At 33.9% G+C, this 22,966-nt stretch overlaps 2 protein-coding genes and 1 long non-coding RNA gene across 5 annotated transcripts; 2 read left to right on the top strand and 1 right to left on the bottom strand.

Annotated features, from left to right (window-relative positions):
* Positions 1 to 1,010: 1,010 nt before the first annotated feature.
* Positions 1,011 to 5,947, bottom strand: LOC140826924 (uncharacterized). The gene is made up of 5 exons (XM_073189472.1): positions 5,536 to 5,947; positions 3,392 to 3,501; positions 2,932 to 3,303; positions 1,767 to 2,472; positions 1,011 to 1,437 (listed from the first exon to the last, which is right to left on the bottom strand). The coding sequence occupies exons 1-5, from the start codon at positions 5,768 to 5,770 to the stop codon at positions 1,364 to 1,366; spliced, it is 1,497 nt and encodes a 498-aa protein (XP_073045573.1). The 5' UTR covers positions 5,771 to 5,947; the 3' UTR covers positions 1,011 to 1,363.
* A 2,987-nt stretch (positions 5,948 to 8,934) lies between these two features.
* Positions 8,935 to 11,951, top strand: LOC140828319 (uncharacterized). The gene is made up of 3 exons (XR_012117154.1): positions 8,935 to 9,150; positions 10,575 to 10,632; positions 11,714 to 11,951. It is a non-coding gene; the product is annotated as an uncharacterized lncRNA (long non-coding RNA).
* Positions 11,952 to 16,798: 4,847 nt separating this feature from the next.
* LOC140826923 (uncharacterized) lies at positions 16,799 to 22,774 on the top strand. Of its 3 annotated transcripts, XM_073189470.1 has the most exons (5): positions 16,799 to 16,996; positions 21,457 to 21,547; positions 22,091 to 22,297; positions 22,406 to 22,527; positions 22,638 to 22,774. In XM_073189470.1, the coding sequence occupies exons 2-4, from the start codon at positions 21,478 to 21,480 to the stop codon at positions 22,480 to 22,482; spliced, it is 354 nt and encodes a 117-aa protein (XP_073045571.1). In that variant the 5' UTR covers positions 16,799 to 16,996; positions 21,457 to 21,477; the 3' UTR covers positions 22,483 to 22,527; positions 22,638 to 22,774. The 3 variants fall into 3 exon arrangements, with proteins under 3 accessions (XP_073045571.1, XP_073045570.1, XP_073045572.1); XM_073189469.1 differs by lacking the exon at positions 22,638 to 22,774 and having other exon boundaries at positions 22,406 to 22,599; XM_073189471.1 differs by lacking the exon at positions 22,638 to 22,774 and having other exon boundaries at positions 16,804 to 16,996; positions 22,205 to 22,297; positions 22,406 to 22,599.
* The last annotated feature ends 192 nt before the right edge of the window (positions 22,775 to 22,966 follow it).

Below are 22,966 nucleotides of genomic sequence, written 5' to 3'. Positions count from 1 at the left end.
TTCTATATTTCAGCTTTTGAGCTCCAGCAATATTTTGGCTCAACTAGCGTCGGTGGATTGTGTAGATATTATATAGATTATATAGATTACACCGAATTGGTTTCTTGTTACGTAAAAATAATATTTTTTCATGAGTTAAACTAAACCAGACATTCCTATTACAAAATTGCTCCACGGAAAAAATCTCGTAAGACTTTACGTAAAAATAAAATATCCAATGGATGGAAACCGATATCCTAAATGAAATTCAGTTAGGCTGCGTTTGGTTTGGAGGATAAAATAAACTAATGATTAGTAAGTAAATGATAAAGAAAATGATTGTTGTAGGAATGTAATATATGGTGTTATGTTTGGTATGATTTTTAAGTGTAGGATAATTTTGAATTTTTTGATGAAAAGACAAAATTGCCCTTTCTTTTTTTTCTTCTTCCACTCCGGCGGCGGTCCGGCGACGACGGCGTTCCGGCGATGACGACGGCGGAGGTCCGGCGGCGGCAGAGGTCTGCTGGCTGTCGGCGGCGGTCCGACGGCGGCGGTCCGACGGCGGCGGTCGGTGGTCGGTGGCGTCGGTCATGGCGGGAAGTGGTGGTGAGTTTGGATATAGGAGAAGGGTAAAATTGGAAAATAGGAAAGATTAAGAGTTGGATAAATAATCCTAGGGGTGAGGAGGTATTATTTAACCCACCTAATATAACCTAATCATTCATAGGAGGTATTGACTTGGTTAAATAATCACGCGTACCAAACGAGTGATAAGGTGGGTTAAAAAAAATAAACCCACCTTATCACCCAAACCAAACGCCCCCTTATATGACAATAGCGGTAACTTGTTCAGAGATGGATCAGCAGTAATATTCGAGGACGCAGAAATGATTTTTTCAAAAAAAAAATATGAAATGATATAATATAGAAGTGTTTTTTTTCATAATTTTTATGAATACATATTTAAAAATATTTACGAAAAATCTATACAAAACCAGTGTGAATAAAACGTTCCAAAACATGATGAATAAATCGAACATTTAAACATATATTTATTGTATTTCGCGGGTTTACGTGCGTCGATACATCTGTAATACATCACGCATGTTTTTTCAGAAAGAACCCAAATGTTTTACAGTTCGTTCTTTCGGAGAACTGCGCAAAAGAGTTATGTTTGGCCATTTACTCATTCCCCCCCTTTGGGGAAGAACAACGCCATAACATGCATGCGTTAGGATTAACAGTTACGTTCACCACCTTCTGGCTTCCAACTCTCCTACTTCATGTACACTTCCGGGCTAAACTCAATCACTTTTTTGCCACAAAGCCAAAAAAAAAGTGCGAGCAACCATTACACTACAATAATTCGTGCAGCCAACGATTATGGTGTCCCCATGAGGAGAAACGCCAAGAGCCCAGTTAAGCAGAACCACCAGATTAACTTGCAGATGGTACCTATAAAAGAAAGGTATCTTAGCAAGCATGTTGGGTTCCTCGAATGCAGAATTCATGCCATAATATTAATTAGGATGGACTTCGTTATAGGTATAAAAGGCTGGAGAAGCTACATATAACTCCCCTGATCTCTCTTTTTCCCCTTGTATGGGGTGGTTGATCGAGTAATGCAGTAGCACAATCATCTAAAAACTAGATATTTACCAGTATTAGCTATACATATAACAGATTAATATATCGTGCCAGATTCACAGCACCTACGTGGATAGGCATGAAAGATGATTTTCACCCAAAAAAAGAGATATAGATGCTAAGCAAATGAGACTTACATGACGTAGATTTGAAGGACGATGAAACATGTGGTGTAGACATGAAACTGTTCTCACTCCTTTCATCCAGACCTCGAGAAGCATGTGAGATAGAAGCCAGTGGAGAAAGACTTCGAGAAACATGTCGTGCAGGACCGGCAAGAGGTGGCTCAAAGTGGGTAGAAGGGGACAAATCAGGACATATTTGGCTAGGATGAGAAGTAGGCGAAGAACCAGGTGGATCGGTGGTAATGCGACGTTGATTGCTGTGAGCTACTGAAGGTTCAGGGGATTTAGATATTGGAGGTGGACTGGGGGCGAAAATCTGGCCAGCATCAGATGGTGAAGAGGTATAGCAGTTGGGACAAGGTGAGAGCGAATGCTGAAATTTAGGTGGAAAGGATGGAGAAAATGATGGTGCCATTAATGGGATATGCTCCGGAGATGGAGATGGAGATGGAGATGGAGATGGGGAAGGAGATGGAGTTGGTGTTGGTGCATGAAGTGAATGCTTTAGAAATGAGGATAAGCTAATTTCCTTGACTTTGCCAAAGACAGTATGATTAAGGCCAAGATTTTCTGCAGGAGGGGATCTGGCAATTATTCGTGCTATCTGTTTCAATCTTTGTGGCTGTAAAGTTCCTATGTCAGACACAACTGAAGCTTCAAGCGTAACTGGTGGATCTTTTGTGGAGCCCTTATTGTTGGTTACATGTATTAACACTACCTGCGCCAGGGAGAAAATAACAAAATAAAGATTTTCTCAAAAATAAAAATGTGATTCAAAAATCAGTCTGGAGTCCAAATAAATGACTGCTTTATTCGAGAGGCAAACTGGACAGGAAATTACACATCATACGAAGAAATAAACGACTCAACTACAAGCCCATTGTAGCTACTAAAAAGGTGTCATTGTGCATCCCATAAATGATAAAACAAACCTCAGTGGACGATCATTTTCATTTGGCCTGTAACTTCCAGAAAAAGGGTTATTACAAAATCAATAAATGAGGTACCAGACTGACTACGCACTACATATAAACAAGGTAGAAGATATCATCACCTGATGCCAAACCCCACAACAAATTTTTTTTTTCCAACATGACAGATGGTGCAATCGTTTCATTAAAAGCAGCAGCTGATACCATCTAGAATATAGGGAACCACAAGATAAATGCAAAATTACCTCATTGGGCATCAACTGCAATCCCATCCTTAGCTGTTCCTTGAGCTCCAAAATATTTTCTTTTATATCATAAATTGAGCTGTTGAGAGTGAACTTAAACAGGATCTGAGGTATCTGTAAGATCATTGCAGCTGGCTCTGGTATAATAGTGATCCCACCAGGAAATTTCAAAATTTCAAATGAAGATGTAGATCCAAAAATTGAAGAGGTCAATGTCAAGTTGTATTGTTGAAGAAACAAATCTACTAAGGACGACTTGAGCAGACTTAAGGACACCGGATACATTGAACTATCGATTGAATCAAAAAGGAATCCAAACACCACATTGGTCGGATCCGACACACTGGCCTGGTGCATGGAAAGAACAACGACCTGAAGAAAATAAGAGATTGTAAAGCCACTCTTCTCTCTTGTTGATTGATAGAAAATGCAAATGGTACATATAATATATGAAGCGAACCTTTGAGTATGGGACACCTATCTCCCCATTGATATCATATTCTAATCTTCTTATGTATGGAATAAATTCTGAAACTGGTTTATGAAGTTCAAAGTATGCTTGAACAGTGGCTGAAACAAAAACAGGGACACAAGAGAGGCATTAGGACCGTAAGCGGAAGCATCTCAGGCAGCACCAGAAATTTATATGCCACGATAGTAATTTATTGGTTTTTGGCTTTGTGTAACCGAAACATAAAGCCCTGGCACGGTATCAGAGCTATGGACAGTACAGAAAATACAGACGAGACAGATTTTCCAATAAAAGAAATGAAAAATAGCCCAATTTGCACTATGTGATCATAACCATGCAATTATCTCATATTTGTTTTGTCCCTATATTTGCTTTACTAATTCTATCAATAAAAATGTCACTCATCTAATTGAACTCCGTGAACAGGAAAAGAAATGAATCCATAGAATTTAAGCTATGACCCTGTGTTATTCAAAATATGCCAAGCCTCAAGTCAGTTAACAAGAAGAAAGAAATACATACTAAGCAGTATAAGACATATAATGGAACTCCATGAATCAGTGGTGTGCATCATGTCTTAAAATCACATCTAAAAAGCGACGCAATGTCATGGTAATGCTGTTTAACATCTTCATTTTCTCAAAACAAAATAATTAAAAAAAATAATTTTACAGGATTCAATACAACCACCTAAAAAATTAACTTATCTCATTTTTATATCATATTACATTTTCAAAACTTTTCTTTAAACTTTTCAACAATTCCCAAATCTATTATTTTGTTATAGCTTAATTCAATACATTATCTTTTTAAAATATTAAAATAATTTACATGCCATTAAAATACTTAAACTAGTATGGTGTGACATCACCAATGTCTATAGCAAAAAAGTTTTACATAATATAACAACAGCCTATTTCAACAAGTAAAATAAAAAATACACTACATTCTCCTATCCTCCCAAAAGGCATTTTTCGTTTTATGTTTTTGATGGAAGGAGCGGACAATATTTTAAAATTGCATATCGGCTTTTTTCAAATGAAAATATGTACACAAAATAGTCAAGCCTGCCAATCATATACTCCTCAGGTTTGTCCGGAATCAGATGTTAAGACGAATCTCATTATCTTACCAATCCAGAACATGGCAATGGAAAGTGATTCAGTAATCAAACCTTCATAAAACCATTTATGTTCTTTCATTCCTGGCAAAGCCCCCTTCAAATATCAACAAATGGATGAATGACAAGATAACTCTTCTGTTTTCAGCTTTATGTCCCGCCATAACTCTTTTGTTTTGGTTCATGTCTCACGTCTGTATAGATCTTGCTCACACAACTTTTTCCAGAGAATTATCCCAAACTTTATTACAATGTCATCCACTAGACAAATTGTTCAAATGTATGAAAATAAATGTAACACCCCAAATTTGTTTTCCGAATTGATCAAGTCTTGGACAAACAAACCAACGGTTTCCCATATCTTTGAATAACTGATAAACAAACAACTACAGGTTGATAGAACGACCCCACCACAAGCCAAGTTATCACACTAGCAAGAGTCCTCCCTCTATATCAAATTTTATACGGGCTATGATGTTGCTCAGCTAGAATTTACCTACCAAACCAACTTCTATATCTGGCTCCACAAGTAAATTCAACATTCGGTCTCACTAGAATAGAGAACACAGAACAAATAACAGATAATCTGAAACTTGGTGAAAGAAAACTCAAATGGATCACAGGCGGAAATTCTAGGTAACAACATTCCCAAACTTCAAATAACTTTAGAACATTATGATAACTACACGTGTAAGTGAAAGAAAGTCGAATAATGCGATTCGAATTCCCCAGTAAAATTCGCTGTTTTCCACGAAAAATTAGGTGAAATTCAAGTAAATTATGATATCAACAAAATCCCTAAAAATAAATATACACGGTACTTGAAATAAATTAGTACCAGGCTATAGACGATATAACCTTAATCACCACAAAAACTCAGATTCAAAAAGTAAAGAAAATAACACACACACGGAGACAGATCTATAAACCACAAAACGAACCCTAGCTCCAAAAACCTCAATAAATTGAATCACAAACATAGGCAAGAAAAGTTCTTTACGCATCAATTTACCAGCTAGCTTGATGGAGTCTTTGGCATCAAACCCAGCGTGCCGATAACGAATAGGGAGGATAGATAAAACGGCAGAAAGAAAAGCAGCGACACCGAGCAATAACACGACGGCGCATTTGAGAGTGAAGAGTGTCAGCCAAAATCTCCGGCAGAGTAAGGTCGCCGTAGAAACAGCGCTGCCATCAGACTGTTGATGCTGCACAACCGGCAGTCTCTTGTTGTGAGCTTTCCCCATTTCCACAACAGCATCTGCGCCAACCAAACTCTCTTCCTCTTTCCACACAGAGGCTCTCTTTCTCTCAATCTGGCCCTTCTTCAATTTATATATGTATAGGTGTATGTCTGTAAACAGAGAGTGATGTTTCTCTGCTAAATCGGTACGAAGCAAGCGCTGTTGTGCTCGGGAGGAATCGAGGAAATGGTTATTTATATATATATTTTTAGATAAACACGTAATATTTAGAAAGTTAAATTTGGCAGAATATATTCTGATTTGATATTATAGCTGTAGCCTACCAATGATTAGGAGTATTTTTCAAGATCAAAATTTAGGTATGATAGCATAGATCGTATTTGTTTGACGGATCTTTTATTCAGGTTATCAATAAAAAAATACTATTTTTTATGTTAAGAGTATTATTTTTTATTGTGAATATCGGTAGGATTGATCAGTCTCACATATTAAGATCCGCGAGACGATCTCACATGAGACTCATTCATTTTTTAAACCTTAAATATATTTGAGATGTCATTTTTAAAATAAAAAAAAAATGTTCATCCAAATTATTTTATAAATTTTTTCATGGATATTTATTTTTAGGCAAAAATTTGTGTGAGACGGTTTTACGTGTCGTATTTTGTGAGACATATATTTTATTTGAGTCATCAATGAAAAATATTACTTTTTATGCTAAGAGTATTATTTTTTATTGTGAATATCTTTAAAGTTGATCTGTCTCACATATTAAGATTCTTGAGACTATCTCACAAAAAATTTACTCTTATTTTTATTACATCTGGCCCCTCGATTCTACTACGTAAGGAAGGAGAGAGAGATGAGACTACCTGGACTATATCCCATGTCTCACCTGTCCATGTTTATTGTCAACAAAAAAAAAATATATATATATATATATATATATATATATTTATATATATATTTGAAGCCTAACATATCGATTTGTATAATTGATTTCGAATTTTGCTAGGTAGAGAGAAACAGGTGCATGTATCTGTTTGATATAGTAGTGATATATTGATTATCCATCATTGAAAAAAGAGAAGTTCATACTATTTTAGGAATCAAGGTGACAATACAAAGTGGTAGGGGCGGAGTCCTCTTTGGGTTACGGTGGTTGGATTATTTTAAAAAAAATAAAATTAGTATTTTTAAATATAAAATTTTTTACGGCCCATATTAAAAATAAAACAAATTTTTTATCGGTTTTATTTTATTTTTATTTTTTAGTCTCGTGTTTAAAAATTAAAAATAAAACAACTCCCACAGATCATAATTCATTATTGTGTATTGATTGTTTATTGTCGTATGTTATGAAATTATGTAATTTCGAGATAAAAATTCGATGATTCTAAAATTATGTTGAATATTTAGTTTTGATTATTTGAGTTGCAATAATATTGTCACATGATGTATATGAATTTTGAAGTTTGAATTTTTACCCTAGAAGTCTAGTGTTGCAGATTTTTGGAATAATAATCAATTGATTGAAATTTTTGATGATATTGATATACAATTATTATTGGGCTTGTTTTGCGATTTTTCTATTTAAAAATAACTGAACATTGAATAAGTATGAAATTTGAAAAATAATTCTTTGTCGCAAAATTTTGGAAATACTGAATTTTTCTAGTTAAGTAACTCAGAGAATGAAGAAAATAAAAATTATCGAGTTATTTTTAAACCAAAAGATCATATATCAATTACGGTCTATTAGTGAACAGAATATCGCTCAACCAAAATAACAGACCGAAATGAATTAATTTGAAAATTCGATTCGGTGTTGAGGTGCAATAATTGTCCCTAATAGGTAGAGCAATCGAACCATGAAGTTTAGGCTACTGTGCGATTTAAAATATTTTCTAATGAACGATATGCATTGTACAAGACCCAAACTGTTTTTTCTGCTCGCAACGATTCTAGATGCAGCCGTAAATACTAGCTAGCACTAAACATCGGAGAGCTATTGTAACCCGGATTTGGATCTTCTGATGTATTCAAAATACTGCATTTGGTGTTGTGCATTTTTTACACGAGATGATCACATGATCATCTTGTGAACATCACATCATATGAAATAAATTTTAAAATTTGTCAGATTAAACGAGATGATCATATGGTCATCTCGTATAAAAGTGCACAGTACTAGATGTTGTGTTTTCAATACAACAGAGGATCCAAAACCATCGTAAGAGTTCTCGGATGTTTAAAGAAGACAGATTCCTTTGCCCTTGTTCCACACCGAGTTCTATTATATATGCTAGAAGAATATGCATATGCTAGTTGGATTACTACTGTTAGTGACGCAAATCGACGTTTGGTTGGATTTCACCTTGAATTCTAACCCATTCCAGTTAATTGCAGCTCGATTAATACATCCAAAACCACAATCTATTACAGCCCGAAAGCTTTTGAGAGTTGATTGCGAAGACTTGGTTGAAGGGGCGGAGCTATGTACTTACATACCCGGGCTAAAGCCCGGGTGGCTCAATTTTTTTTAAAAAAAATCATATGTAAATTTTGTATAATTTTGAAATAATATGATATTAGCAGGGTGGGTAGATGAATTTAAAATATTAAAAGATTATAGAGTTAAAAATTCTAGCCCGGACAGAGTAATATTTCTGGCTCCGCCCCTGCTTGGTTCATATGATTCCAAACTAGCACACGAGGAAAAGCCAATATAAAGAAGAATACGCGGAATATGGGAACGTAACGCACGACCATTTCACAAATAAATTTATGTCATGTTCCATTATATCGCCAATCACTACAAGAAAATTGATTTATAATGACAAAAATTTAATGAGGGTATGAAAAATGGGTCACTAAAAACATAATTTTTGAAGTTTTTATGAGGGTAAAAAAAACCATTATTAAAGAGTTAAATTATTAGTGACGAATTCTCAATTTCGTAGCTATAAATAACTAATCCCGTCATTATTTGATTACAAAAAAAATCCCCATCATAATTGCCTACAAATTTTAGGCGCCATATATAAAATTATTTCCCTCCAATTACTCCTACAGAATTTAGGCACCTACACAATGTATTTTTATTTTTATTATTAAAAAATTAAAAATATTTTTTACCCCAAATACAATTATATTTCTCACTTTCAATTAATTTGGGTAAACCCTCCTCTCCCTTCCCTTCCCTCCCCCTCCCCTCCCCTCCCCTCCGACTTCGACGTTTTTTCTCACATACTGATTTTTCTGCCTCTCACAATCGATTATCTCTCAATCTCGGTTCTTTCTCATAATCGGTGCGACTGAGAGAAGAAAAATTCCAGCGGCGGCGTTTGTGGAAGACGTGTAAGGTTGCCTCTCTCAGTGAAAAGGTTGCACTCCGCCATCGCGTTGTTTATTTGTGTAAGGTTGCACTCCGCCATCGCGTTTATTTGTGTAATGAGACAATATCGGTTGTTTATTTGTGTAAGGTTGCACTCTGCCATCCGTTTCTCCGAGAGAGGTTTATACTCATTCTGAATATGAAATTTACTTTATTTTTTCGGTTCTCTCTCGTTTCTCTGAAATTTACCTCCAGAATTTCACCCAATCATACCAGATATCAATGATGTTCTTGCTTTAATTTATTCAATAGTTAGTTATTGGTGAAGTATAGAAGATAATGTTCTTGCTGCTTTAATTTATTTATTAAAATAAACAGCCGATAAAGTCCGGCACTGTATGAGAAATATACCGTCTAAATTGTTGTATCATGTATGTAACACGCAGATGAAGATTAGGTTCTCAACTTTGCTCTCTTTATTACTTGAAACATTTGATTGATACTCCAGCAGACAAGGGTGTGTTTATGCTAACTTTCCAATTATTCTCAACCGAAACCGGGAAATCTGAATTTTTTGGTTTGATTCAGTAATATCTGTCCTTTACCACCCCACTTTTTAAAATCTGATCCCATTAAAAAGTTTTTTAGTGTATACATTTGATATGTTTTCTTCTTTAAAGTACCATAGTCAACAACTTATGTAATTTTCCCAGTTATCTCCGCTGGTGGTTCATCTTGAGTTATTTGGAATTTATTTCTTTTTCATTTCCTTCTCTCATTTGGTGATGGGTTGGGTTAATTTACTATTATTTCTCTCTTTCTTTGGTTTCAAGAGTGCTAAGTCTTTTCCATCAAAAATTAAGTCTCCAACACTATTATATTTTAGCATGTTTTTCTTTCTTTTTCCTTTAGTTTTTTAAAAGAATTACCCATTTAAGAGTAAGAATAGGCTTGCATGCTGGAAGTTCCTGTTGTGTAAACCTTGAATTTGTATACGATAATTGAAAAGGACAAAAAAATCTTCATCATAAATCTGAATTCTCACAGATGAGTTGTTTTTCTAGAAGATTATACTCGTTAGTTTTAAGGAAATTTATCCTAATAAATTTACATGCGCTTGATGATATTTTGTCTACGAAAATGGTTGTGTTCATTCTGTACTAATCATGTTTATTTTTCATGAAACATAACAATATGAAGTCCTAATGAAGTTTTATGAGCTTTGTCATATTGAAGTCTTCCTTTGCTATCAAAAACGGCTATGAGTTTATACATATACCTCCTGGAGTTTTTTGAAGAAACTGGTAGACATCGTATATATGTATTCTCTAATATGTGTTGTTTTTTTTTTAAAAAAAATATTTATTTCTCTACAATGCATTCCAGAACTTATTTCTTTACTTTTTTTATCATTATTTTTGGTAGATATAGGCTTGTTACTTTAAAATGGTTATACTTAAAAGAGACCAATATTGCCGGCATCACTCACTCCATGTTTTTCTTTTCCAGAATCTTCAGAGAAAAAACTTACCTCCATTGAAGAGCAGTCCTATTTGGACTTAAAAACGTGAGTTTGACAGTCTGTTGAATCTATGTTCCTGTAGTGGGAAATCGTTCTTTATTGTTGCTTTCCTAATGTTAAGGATTGAAGCTTCATTTGCGTTTGAATATGAGAAAATTTCAGTCTGTTTTTATGAAATATATATATGGAATATTAGTCAATTTGAGTTCCTCTTTTACCCTTCGACTAGAACAGTAACTAGGTTTGGGAAATTGATAAGAAGCATGCATGAACAGTATGCTGAAACCTCTTGCTTCTGCAACATAGTTTACATGACTTAATCAACCTGGTATTTTTATCTGGTCATAATTTTTTTGATGTCCTGCAAAGAAAATTTATCCATAAAATGGGGCTGTTACGAGATCAATAATGGAATTCAGAAATAGGGAAGTATTATTTAGCTCCGATCCATGTGTAATGTAACACACAAGGAGTCTTGACATGTTGGATACTCCTATAGTCTGAATTCCATATTTTATTATGAATACAAACCATAGAACTCCACATTTGGTGCTGGTAAGAAAAAAGAAAAGAATAACATAAGCCATAAAGCATCAGTGGTATATTTTTAAACCACACATAGACACTTAGGATTTATTGCAGCGTAAAATTTGTATAGAATGTATTTCAAGTAATCATAGACACATATGTTTAGTCATTATCCTTCTTATTTGCGCTCAAGACATGTGACTCGCGGTTGTACATTTCAAGCCTAATCTTTTTCCAAGAAAGCTAACTTTACCTTGTGTGTCCATTTAGTTGACAATGTCATCAGCTGTATAACTATTTTATGGTTTTATTTCTTTTCTCTTTGATTCAAGCTGAAGGATGCTCTTAGTTAATTCTTCATATCCAGATATTTTGACTAAAAACTGCTACTCTTATAACTTTGGCACATTGTGTTGACATGTATATAGACTTTATTTTTTAATTATTTAAAAATTTACTTCACATGTGTTTGACATAATATATCATTGTTTTCAAGATGTTTTGTTTAGAACCTTCGACATTAACAAAGTTTTCACTCTTACTTTATGTTTGAATTACATCTTTATTTTAATTGATTTTTTCTATTTATGTTTTACAGATGACACGCTGCCTTAATCTGATGTCGTGATTCAAAGATGATTAGAAGAATTCAAGCATTGATTAGGAAATTTGTCTATGATATTTTGAAGCAACTACTAAGTGATCACCATTTATGGTCCTCAAATATTTTTGTGCTTCAAGGAGTAGATATTAGGAAACACTTCAAGTATCCATCAAAATGGAACTCATGTTTTGGAACAAATCGAAATTCTGTAAATTTTGAATATATGAAGAGATATGGATGCAGTTGTTTATATAAAATATTTTGTTCAAAAAACTTACTTGTTCAATATTTCATATTTTATTAATAATGCTATCTTTAATATAATAATAACATCACAATTATAAATTTTTTTAATGAGGGTAATTAATGATTTAATGAGAGATAATTTCATAGTTAAATCTATTTTTAGTGAGGGGTTAATAACTAATAATTATAGTAAATTTCATCAATAAAATAACTTACAGTGAGAGGTAAATAATGATATAATGAGGAGATGTGTTGTCATTAAAATATTATTTAATGAGAGGCAAATGGTAGTATAATGACGAAATATTTCGTCATTTATATTCATTTTAATGACGGTATAATCCCATCGCTAAATATGTTATACCAATAATGACGGGATCTCTTTACCGTCATTAATTACTTTTACCTAGGAGGGCAGTAATGAAGGTATATGACGGGAAATTTCCCGTCATTAAAATTAATTTATGACGGGTTTTGGACATTTAATGACGACATTTCCCGTCACTATAGATCAATTTTCTTGTAGTGAATAATATAAATATTAAAATATGCATGCATGCAAAATGGTAAACGTGGCTGGCGGAAACATCGTGGTTCATTTTTTGTTTTTATTTTGCTTTAGCTTTTAAGGGGTTCAACAAAATTCTTGCTTTTATCTCATTATTTTTATATCATTCACCAAATCAATTTGAAAATTTAATTTTATGTACCCCAAAGTTTGATTAATCTACTTGAATACACACATTTTTATTTATTTTACAATTAAGCATGTATCAGCTTACCAAAAAATATAAAATTTGAAAATTGTATTCATGCATGGTAATATTGCATGAATATTATTACATATGGACAAGGAAATACAATGTTAAACAACTAGGCACAACAAAACAAAACAAAACAAAACAAAGCAATTAAATTCACTCAAACGCCAGCCCTGCTTTATATTTTCCATCTTCTGTTCAGTTCAAAACTCTCAAAGAATTATAAGCTGCACATTGTATTCTCTCAGGTTTGTTCTTACTTTCATGCTGCTCTTATGCTTCAGCAATGGCTGCAAATTAAAATATAAAAAAATCTGCTTTCTGGTTTAATATATATGAAAAACCCTAATTTGTCCTGATTTTAACGAAGTCATTTCCGGTTACCTTTTTTTTAATGTTTTAGTACTCAGAGATCGGAAATCATGAGAAGACAGTGGCCTTGCTCGAAATGTGGATTTGCATGTGAGTTGGTTTCGTTCAATTTTCGTCGAAAAAAAAATTTTGGTCTGTATAAATTTACATGTCACTCGATTCCGATCGGGTAGATCTATAAATTCGTATGAAGGCCGAGACATAAAATTAAAAAGGGTAAATTCTATAGGGTAAAAGTTTGAATTTTTAAAAAAAATTATATCTAAAATTTTGATTTTTTTTTTTTAGTTAAGGCAACAATTGGCAGGTTGCTTAATGTGCATGTCTTGATGTCTTTGAGTATAAACTTGGACTTTAATTTTAAATTTTTAGGGATAATTTATGTTTTGAATATTTGTGGTGCATGCATGTCAAGTTGAAGTTAGTCTTTTTCTTTTGTTCAAGCACATTTCTAAGTGGATTAACTAGTTTGAATGAAACAGGTTCCTCAACTTGGAGAAGCATGAACCCCACAAAACCTGTAGTATGCAACTCATGCAAATCGAAGGCGAACTCGAGCAAATCGGGTTCTACTAGTTCTTCGAAACAAGCCGAGGTTACTGAAACTACTAATCATCCGATAAATCCAATGTCATACTACATAAAACCGTCGACCTTATTAATCAAAGAAAACAATCCTGACAAGAAAGTGGATCCGGGTTTCTTTGTTTTTGGAGAGGATAGATTGGACCCAGTTCGAGTAGATCAAGAACCAACATCGAAGGGAAAGGGAAAGGCTGTCGCTCGCGGTGATGGGCAGAGTTCTGTTGGAATTGAAGATCACTTTCATACTGGGTTAACCTTGAAATCTCCATCTACACTCTTTGAGAATGAAATTCATGAAGAAATAAATGAAGATGGTAAATAATATCCTTCCACAAATAAATATTTTTTATGGTTTTAACATCGAAAATTGTCTTGGAAGTCAAATCTTATATTTATTTTTTTAAAATAAAAAAAATCAATATTCCACACTAGAATTTTATCCCCTATGTTCCCGCTTTGTTCCGACTAGGTTTAAGTCATAGAACTGCTACGTTGAGTTATAATCAAGGACGGACCTATGTTTGGCCAGTCTTAGGCTGTAGGCCAGCCCATTTTTTTAAAAAAAATTTAGGTAAAAATTTGTGTGAGACAGTCTCACGGGTCGTATTTGTGAGACGGATCTCTTATTTGGATCACCCATGAAAAAGTATTATTTTTTATGCTAAGAGCATTACTTGTGAATATGAGTAGAGTTGACCCGTCTCACGGATTATGACCCGTGAGACGGTCTCACATAAAACTCACTCAAAGATTTATATAGATTCAAGTCAATTCTAATTTTAATTTATTTTTGGTAGATATATGTAAAGATTTAAGTACAGTCTGATTTTTTTAAAAAATATCACGAGATTCAATGTGTTCATAATATCAGATTCTTTGTACCAGCTGGTACGTACAGAAAAGCTAAAGTTATCGGGCACTTATTTTTTAAATTCTCTCACGATATATATATATATATATATATATATATCGTAAACATGCATTTTAAAAACATTTCCAGGCAGGTGATCTTTGAAAAGTTTTTCGTTTTCGTGATCCACAGCGGCTAAGAAATTAGTGCTCGAGGAAATAGAAATGCTCTCGTTTTGGAACGCCGATAAAGTTAAGAAGAAGAAGAGAACCAAGCTTCCCCAGTTTACCCCATCACCAATGGAAAGGTTCTTCAATCAGCTATGTCATATCTCAAAAGAACAAGAGATCATGAACACCAGATTTCCAAATAAACAAGATAACCCTTTGTACGACGATTTGTTCATTTACCAGAAATGCAATTTTATACCTGAAAACGAGATAGGTCTCGGGGCTATGCTTCTTCAAGATCCTTCAAAAGAAGTTAGTCAGCCAAGATCGACTACAGTAGCCAATTTAGTCGTTAAACAAGAGCCATTGGAAATCACTGATCCTGAATCGACTGCAAAGGATAAAGAAGTTGCGCCTTCTTGCATGATAGAAGTATCAAGAAAATCTCGTCGGAGTAAGTAAGATCTTTTTCACATTCTCGTCGAATAAACTCGTGAAAGACTGTCAAGAACATCAGAAACTGTAGATCTTTTTCACATTCTCGTCGAATAAACTCGTGAAAGACTGTACAAGAACATCAGAAACTGGTGGTTTGAATCGAGTGTTTAATCAGAACTTTGTGTTTGATACACATGTATACTGCAATATATATATGTGATTGCATAGCATGCAAGACGTAATTTAAAATAATTATCTTGTTAATGGATTGCATGTCGTTTTGAGTTTGAATCGGAAGTATTGTGTACGTGTTGGTTCGTTTAACGTGTTTTGATTACAGGGAAGTGGTGAGGGGAGAGGAGTCCCCTTCCTTTCACATGAACTCCACATCGAGGGTATGTAGAAATTTTTAAGCTTCATCAACATTTTATTGGTCTACTACTATCTGCCGCAAAAATATGTTTCCTACCCAATTTAGAAATTTTACTTAGTATGCTTTTGTATATCGTGCTGTTTAAGGCATAGTTTGGTACATATGATAGGATAAATATGTGATATATAATATAAGGATAAGTTAAGGATAAATAAGAGGTATGATATTATATTTAATGTTTGGTATGATTTTAATAAGAGTGATTAAATTTATATATTAGATTGTAATGACAAAATTAGCCTTATCATAATAAATTTTATAATTTCAAAGTTGTTGCTTGAGTTCATATTTTTTATATGTTCATGCGTCGATAGTGCTTGCACGATTTATTTATTTTTACCTAATTTTATATATTATATAATATGATAATCGAGCTCTTGATTTTGTGAGTCAAGTCAAATATCAATTTTTAAGGTTAATCGAGTGATACTAATAATTTTATAGAGATTTATAAAAATTATTTATATAATTATCTCAAATTCATTTATATAATTATCATATTATATAATATATAAAAATAAATAAAATATTTATTTGATTTTAATTTATACATACTAGCAAGATTTATAAAAATCATTTATAAATTGAGGGTAATTAAGTCATTTGTAATATATTTTATCATTAGACTAAAATTATCACACCTAATAGAAGGGATATGTTATCCTTCTAAAAAATTATTTATCAAGGGCCCATGATAATATCATGGGCTTTTTAAAAATGTACCAAACATAGGATAAGGAGGATTATTTATCAATCACTCCCTTATTCCATGTACCAAACTATGCCTAAATGTACAAAATTACATAAGTTTTCATCTCTTATAAACCTAACAATCAAAAACTTGTGTAAGACGGTCTGAAGTGTCGTATTTTGTGAGACGAATATTTTATATGGATTATCCATGAAAAAATATTACTTTTTATTGTCAATTCTGGTAGAATTGATCAGTCTCACAGATAATGATTCGTGAAACCGTTTCACAAGATATCTACTCAACCTAACATGACAATCTAAAGTGTGTGTGCTTACTATGCACGAAAAACATATTATTAAATGATCTAAATATAAGAAATCAATAAAAAGAAATAAATCAATTACGAACTTTCACTGAAAATTTATAGACAATATTATAATATCAAGGTCCTAAATTTATGTGAAATTTAAATTTGACAAACCTTACCTTCTGACTAAAATACAATAAAACAAAGCAAAATCTACATAAGTTGAGTGGAGACAAATCTGGGTACGGTGAAAATGACTTAAAACATGCCTCCCTGCAACAAAATGACGACGTCTAGGTTTTCTTTTGTCAACTTTCTCATTTCCATTTCCGAACGACTGTCGTCTCCTTCCTAGGAGCCGGAACCACCGCCGGCGAGATGCTCTCGACTTCTCTGTTGTTCGTCTACAGTAGTTCAACAGGTATTTGTTATTATTTGTATGTTTTTGATTCTGAATTGTGGTGTAGCTAGAAAGATTCAGTTTTGGGCTTGTTGTAGGGTTTTGAAAGCAGGCTGAAATGAATTTTCGGGAAAGTTCTAGATATTGGGTTTAGGCGGCGAGACGGTGAGCTAATATAGCAGTTACTCAGCCTGACTGAGTGTGATCACCGCCATTTTCAATCTTTTAGTCTAGAAAATCGTAGTCCAAGTTTGGTTTCGTTCTAGTTGTGTCCGCCTAAATGAACTAGGGAATTCAATTTCCTGGTTTTCATTGCTATATTGATCAAGTCTACTTCCTGTTTCAGTTTTGACTCCATCTCCTAGGTGTTCTACTCGTTTTATGTCCGTAAGTGTGCCTGTTTTATGGGTGAACTGGTGGTTGTTAGTCGTCCGAAACCCATTGGACACTGTTCAGTGGCATCAACTACAATTAAGGTTGAGGTCCTGGATAAGCAATTTTCAGTATTGACCTGACCTCTGCTCCTCCACTTTCTAGATTTAAGATTTTGTAGGTCTCCATAAACTCTGTAACATATTAATATTGTGAGCAGGTCAAGAATTAGCTTCTAAGTTGTCATCATTATTTACGACCATGAAGAATTCTTAGGAGAACTTATATATGCCAAAGGAGTACAGAGAGTGCATTTTTTAGGAATTAACTTGGCGTCGCTTTAATAAAAGCTATGATAATTGGACAAGTGAACTCAAGGACTAAAAGGGAGATTAGGTAATTGACATTTACTTGGCAATAATTTGGCAAGCTTCAGATTAGCTAAAGCAAAGCATCTCACTCTATGTTAACATTTATTTTTCTTTCTAATTATTTGATTTTTGACCACTCTTTATTTTAAGGCTTATTGATACAGAGCAACAAGTTTTTCATTAGCCACATTGCTCCTTTCAATCATTAGATGAGTTTAGGAAACTTGAGGTACTTAAGTATGTATTTTGGAGGCTAAAGGAGTAGTGGCGTGATTCTTTGAGTTAGGTAGGATTCTTTATAATATTGGTTTTCACTGGCAAAATACATCAACCGATCTCAGTGATATTATGTGCGTCCTTTCACACTTTGCCTAAAAATGTTAGGATTATGGTTTTCGAATCTGCTTAAATGACGACATAAAGTTTCATCACTAGCTTGGGCCACTCCGCATTAAGAGCGGAAATGAACGGAACGAGAGACAATTTGATCGTTCATCATTACAGTAAATATGCAAGAGAATAAGATTTCTTCATCTTCCAACCAAAAAAAGTGTTCTTAAAAACCTTAGGTGAATAACACGTGTAAATCTCGTGTTAGAAAAGATGTTTATAACTATGGTGTTACGACACTTGTGAGGATTCACCAAAGTGCAAACAAAGCCGTATTAGTTTCCGTACTGAAGTGAAGAACAATTGAAGTATGAAAATATAGTTACTTCTCATTTCAATTACTCCATATTGAAGTGAAATTATGGTTGTGTAAAAATCTATCATTTCGCTTCAAAGGTTCATAGACTTAACAAGAATGATTCCTAGAGTGCCTTCACGGGCACTCATACGTGCTTGTACTTTATATGTGCGATTCAAGCTTTGCAATGGTATAAAATATCATGACAATATCATTTGAGAATAATGTCAAATCATAGAAGTTCTTGCTAATTTCGTAAGGGAACCCATGCACCGTGTCTGTTTTTAGCTCCTATCTTGTCTCACTGTATGGATATGTATTCTCTACTATTGACTATCGACCAAGTATCTCCCTATATCATCAACCGCAATGTTTACTTCTCGATATTCCTTTTATAAACAGTAGTTTTGAATTACAAGAGATTTAATTTATGTGACTTGTTGCCAAAAGACAATAGTGATGTTCCCTATATTCCACCGTACTATTTGCAAATCAATTCTATTTTTAACCTCTTACCCACTCTCGAATATAAGAAAACAACAGTCGTTCTTATTGCAGCGTCACATTTTTTTGTGCGTTAGAACTTAGAATATTAGTTTAAAAAAGAATTAGACTTTATGCTATAATGTTTGTCAAAAGTTATGCGAGCCTTGAATAATAACGTCATTATTCTTAACGTTATAGCACAATGGTCTTCTTCTTTCTTTGATTTAAGATTGCTCTGAGTTCAAATTGACCTCAAAAATCAATTCCTCTAATTAAGTTCCCATATTTCCAAGTGTAATTATACGCATGTATGGATGTGCTAAGGGAGATTTCGTTGAATCTAATTCCTCTTTTCGATTAATCAAAACTTCTTCCCGAATCATTTAAACTTCTTCCAAGGTACACACCCGTTTTGAAAGCAAACAATGGAACTTATGTGTTGAGCATGCCCAAAATGTTTTAGCTTTCCGTTGGTGGTGGCGGGAGCTAACTCGGTTTGAACAAGCACAATCCCAATTCCAGAGTATGGACGTAACAGAGACAAATCATCTTGTAATTAAGATTCGACCGCACAAGCTCTTGCCTCTTCAAGCTTATAGAGCTGATGGCCGATAAAGTACGATTCATATTTAAACGTTGTTATTTAATAAGTAAAAGTCATGCTTAATTTGAAACATGTTTAAGCAGTCAGTTACTAGAATGTACCTATTATGATAATCGCCCACTCTATAAGAAATTGAAGTATTCATGAGGCGATGGTTTTTGCTCTGTGGGTCGACTGTCAATCAAGTAACAAGCAAGGAAAGTTCCACAACTATGTCTCTCGGATCATGTGGAGTCTTAGGTGTGTTGTGACTATTGTCTATGCGAGGAAGATTTAGGCACAAGAACAAGGTGTGACCCATGTGGTCAATGAGAAGCACTGCGCCGGGTGGGTGTAAAGGAGCTTTCACTGCATATCATTTGATGTTAATAAACTTATGAAAGCAAAGAATAGTGGCATGCACAATGGCGCCATGTATCATGTGGCAAAGATGAAAATAAATCGAAGGGAAGAAGGCCATACAAGGAAGAATTCTGCACACGTGAAATCAGCTACAGAAAGTTGGCTTATTCGGGGAAAAGCTCCCAAACACATAAACAGCAATTAGTAGGAAAAGGTTAGGTATTCTTCTTGCGTTTTTAAAGAGAAGAAAATGAAAAGAACATAACATTTTTGGGCGTGAATTTGGCGAGAACAAGAAGACGGGTTTTCTAAGTACAACACAGTCATTGTAGAGAACATCTCTTATATTTTGGAGTTGTGTTTCCATTTTGACTAATTCATCTATTTTCGTAAGTATGAATTAATTGCATATAGACTATAGAAGTGTGAGGCAAAACTATGTGGAAATCTATATACGCTTTAATTCCTTGTGAATGCATAGCAAGTTTGTTTAATATATTAATTTGGTATTTGTTTAATATCATTATACTTAATTTTGTCAATTAATAGCATAATTAATGGTTTGATCTGGATGCTGGGAGAGAGAACGAGATTTGCTTTAAGCGAGACGAAGTAACATAAAGTAAAGCTGAGTAGAAGTATAAATTAATTTCTTTTGTGCTACTTTAAGTTTAACTGAAAATGTCGTTTTTTTTATATAAGTTCAATCAAATCTTTATAGAAATATGGAATGTTATTCAATAAAAAAACAGAATTATTATGATCTAGAGATAGGCTAATAATCAAATTAGGAAGCTTCGTTGTGAATGGCATTTTATATGCCATATCGGGTTTGAAGAGGTGGCGGCACATTTATTTTAAAAAGAAATAAAGTAGAGGAGGAAGAACATGCTCGGGCAGCATTTTTTGGAGTTTCGAATTGGTTTTTCATATTGTAAGTCTTACACGCCATATCATTTGTCAGATGACTCAAATCACCTACTTGCTCAATGCAAAGTCAGAGCTATTGATATCATCTCATATTATGTCCGAATAAGATTAAAATTTTTTGCATCTCCACATAGCAAATGTACACATTTATTAATGCGAGCAACTTGACAACCTATTTGAGGTTGAAATTATTTTCTCTTTCACAAATTTTTTTTTATGGCATAAAAGGAGGTGTGACATCTATCGTTTTCCATCTCTTTTTTCTTGCGTTTTTTTTAAGTTTGATCACGACTCTGAATTTTTCAGCACTAAATATCATTGTTTATATGGAGTCACTGAGAATGCATTTCTAGAACAACCAAGTTAGTAGAATAAATTTCCTGCACATATTACATACAAAGACACTGGTTCTTCTTTTGTTTAGTGTCAAATACTATAAACAACAGAAAGCATGAACTCATCGGTGCATGTTAGGTACTTCTTAAAGTAGCATAATTGTGTGCATTACTTGTGCTTTAAACGTGCATTACTTGTGCTTTAATCGTGCATTACTTGTGCTTTAAACGTGCATTACTTGTGCTTTAATCGTGCATTACTTGTGCTTTTATCGTGCATTACTTGATTAAAATTTCTATCCATGTTTATATTACCAGTTCTTATCATTTTCACCTTTTCCCTCTTCTTATAGGTATACAAGTCCCTTAATGAGATGTATGCTCATACTGGGGGAGAAGATTCCACTGGCATTGGTGGAAGACCCCAAGGAAGGCCACCAAGAGGTACATTTCCCTACTACAAAGTGTTATATGGTAAGATAATTGTGATAATTTGTTTATCTATGCCATTAAGAAGTTCTTTTACGTGATAGATCATATTTTATAATGTGCATGTATTAGTTCTCGAAGCTGTTCTCTAATATATAAAATGATGTGAATATTTTATTCATTTACATGCTTACACAAGCAAAAATTGCATCATCATAAAATGGAAAGGAAGTGGGTGAGAATTGTGTGTAATCAGTGTTAATATTAAATTTGATCGTACTGATGAGTCATTTAATTTAAGGAAATTATGGTGTGGAAGATGCAGTTGAACTCAACAACAAATCTATTTTATACCAGAGAATGGAAATGTTACACGGTAGATAGAAATTAGAAGAAAATGCTTTAGACGTGGTTTTTACTAGTTGACATCATAGCTAATGTTCCTTTTTTGTGACGGTTGTTAGATTCATGAATTCATGCAGCTGTCCTTATTGAAAGATGTGTTAATGCTTCCATGCACTTTGATTGTATGTGTGGTGCATAAAAAAACTCATACAGGAACTGGCCCAGAAAATTCTGGAGGCCAGAGAAACTTTGACAAAATACTGCAACTTGATAGCTTCTCCTTGGTGGATGTCCCTTCTACTTACTCATTTGATGAAAACACAACAGATATTCGTAGCACTGAGGCAGGAGGAGTAGAAATCCTTGCTGCAGATGTGGAGACAATGACGAGTGTCTCAATTCCGGAGGAAGAGAGTGAATGTGAGTATAAATATTGAAGGACTAGGCACCAGTTCTCTCATCATTTTGTTCTGTCGTACATCTTCTCAATTCTCACCTGTCTTGAATTTATTTATTTATTTTTGCAAGGTTCTGTGCTGTTTCTGCTTGACAGTGGGGATGAGTCTGAAAAAACTCTAGTGGAGGCTGTGATCATGGTCGAATGAGGCTTTACTCAGCATCATAATCTCCATTGTGAAATATTTATCCTGGTCCCGCTGCCAAACTTTTGTAAAACTATGGAATTAATAATTGAGTTATTGCATCTGCTTTCTTTGTTTTCATGATTTGGGTTCTGATGTGTACTTATTTTCCATTTCAGTTTCTATGAACTCGATGGTTGGTCGAGTCATTCTCATGGCAGTGGATTGTGTTGATGTGTGAAGCTTCATAGTATGGCGTAGAATAAACCGGCTAATGGACGCGTTTATTTGTATGTGCTTGAACCTCTTTATTTTACTGAATTTGAAGGCAAGAAATGGATTGTGCGCACCGTGCAACTCTTGTGCAAATGTTGTGCACTTGTAAAATAGTTTTCTATGCACGTACTTAACCAAGAATATAAAACTATGTTTTGGCCGATCAATGATCCTGCTACTATTTTTATTTCGTAGATTATTCTTTGTTTAGCTTATCTAATGAATAATACCA

Source organism: Primulina eburnea, chromosome 3 (assembly GCF_022965805.1).
Source record: "Primulina eburnea isolate SZY01 chromosome 3, ASM2296580v1, whole genome shotgun sequence".
NCBI classification, from domain to species: domain Eukaryota; kingdom Viridiplantae; phylum Streptophyta; class Magnoliopsida; order Lamiales; family Gesneriaceae; genus Primulina; species Primulina eburnea.
This window is presented reverse-complemented; position numbering and strand designations above follow the sequence as displayed.

Coding starts and splice junctions, on each gene's coding strand:
- LOC140826924 (XM_073189472.1), bottom strand. CDS start 5,770: ATGGGGAAAGCTCACAACAAGAGACTGCCGGTTGTGCAGCATCAACAG. Junction 3,304..3,391: donor TAGGTGTCCCATACTCAAAG/GTTCGCTTCATA, acceptor TATTTTCTTCAG/GTCGTTGTTCTTTCCATGCA. Junction 2,473..2,931: donor TGCAGTTGATGCCCAATGAG/GTAATTTTGCAT, acceptor TCCCTGGCGCAG/GTAGTGTTAATACATGTAAC.
- LOC140826923 (XM_073189470.1), top strand. CDS start 21,478: ATGTATGCTCATACTGGGGGAGAAGATTCCACTGGCATTGGTGGAAGA. Junction 21,548..22,090: donor CCAAGGAAGGCCACCAAGAG/GTACATTTCCCT, acceptor AAACTCATACAG/GAACTGGCCCAGAAAATTCT. Junction 22,298..22,405: donor TCCGGAGGAAGAGAGTGAAT/GTGAGTATAAAT, acceptor TATTTTTGCAAG/GTTCTGTGCTGTTTCTGCTT.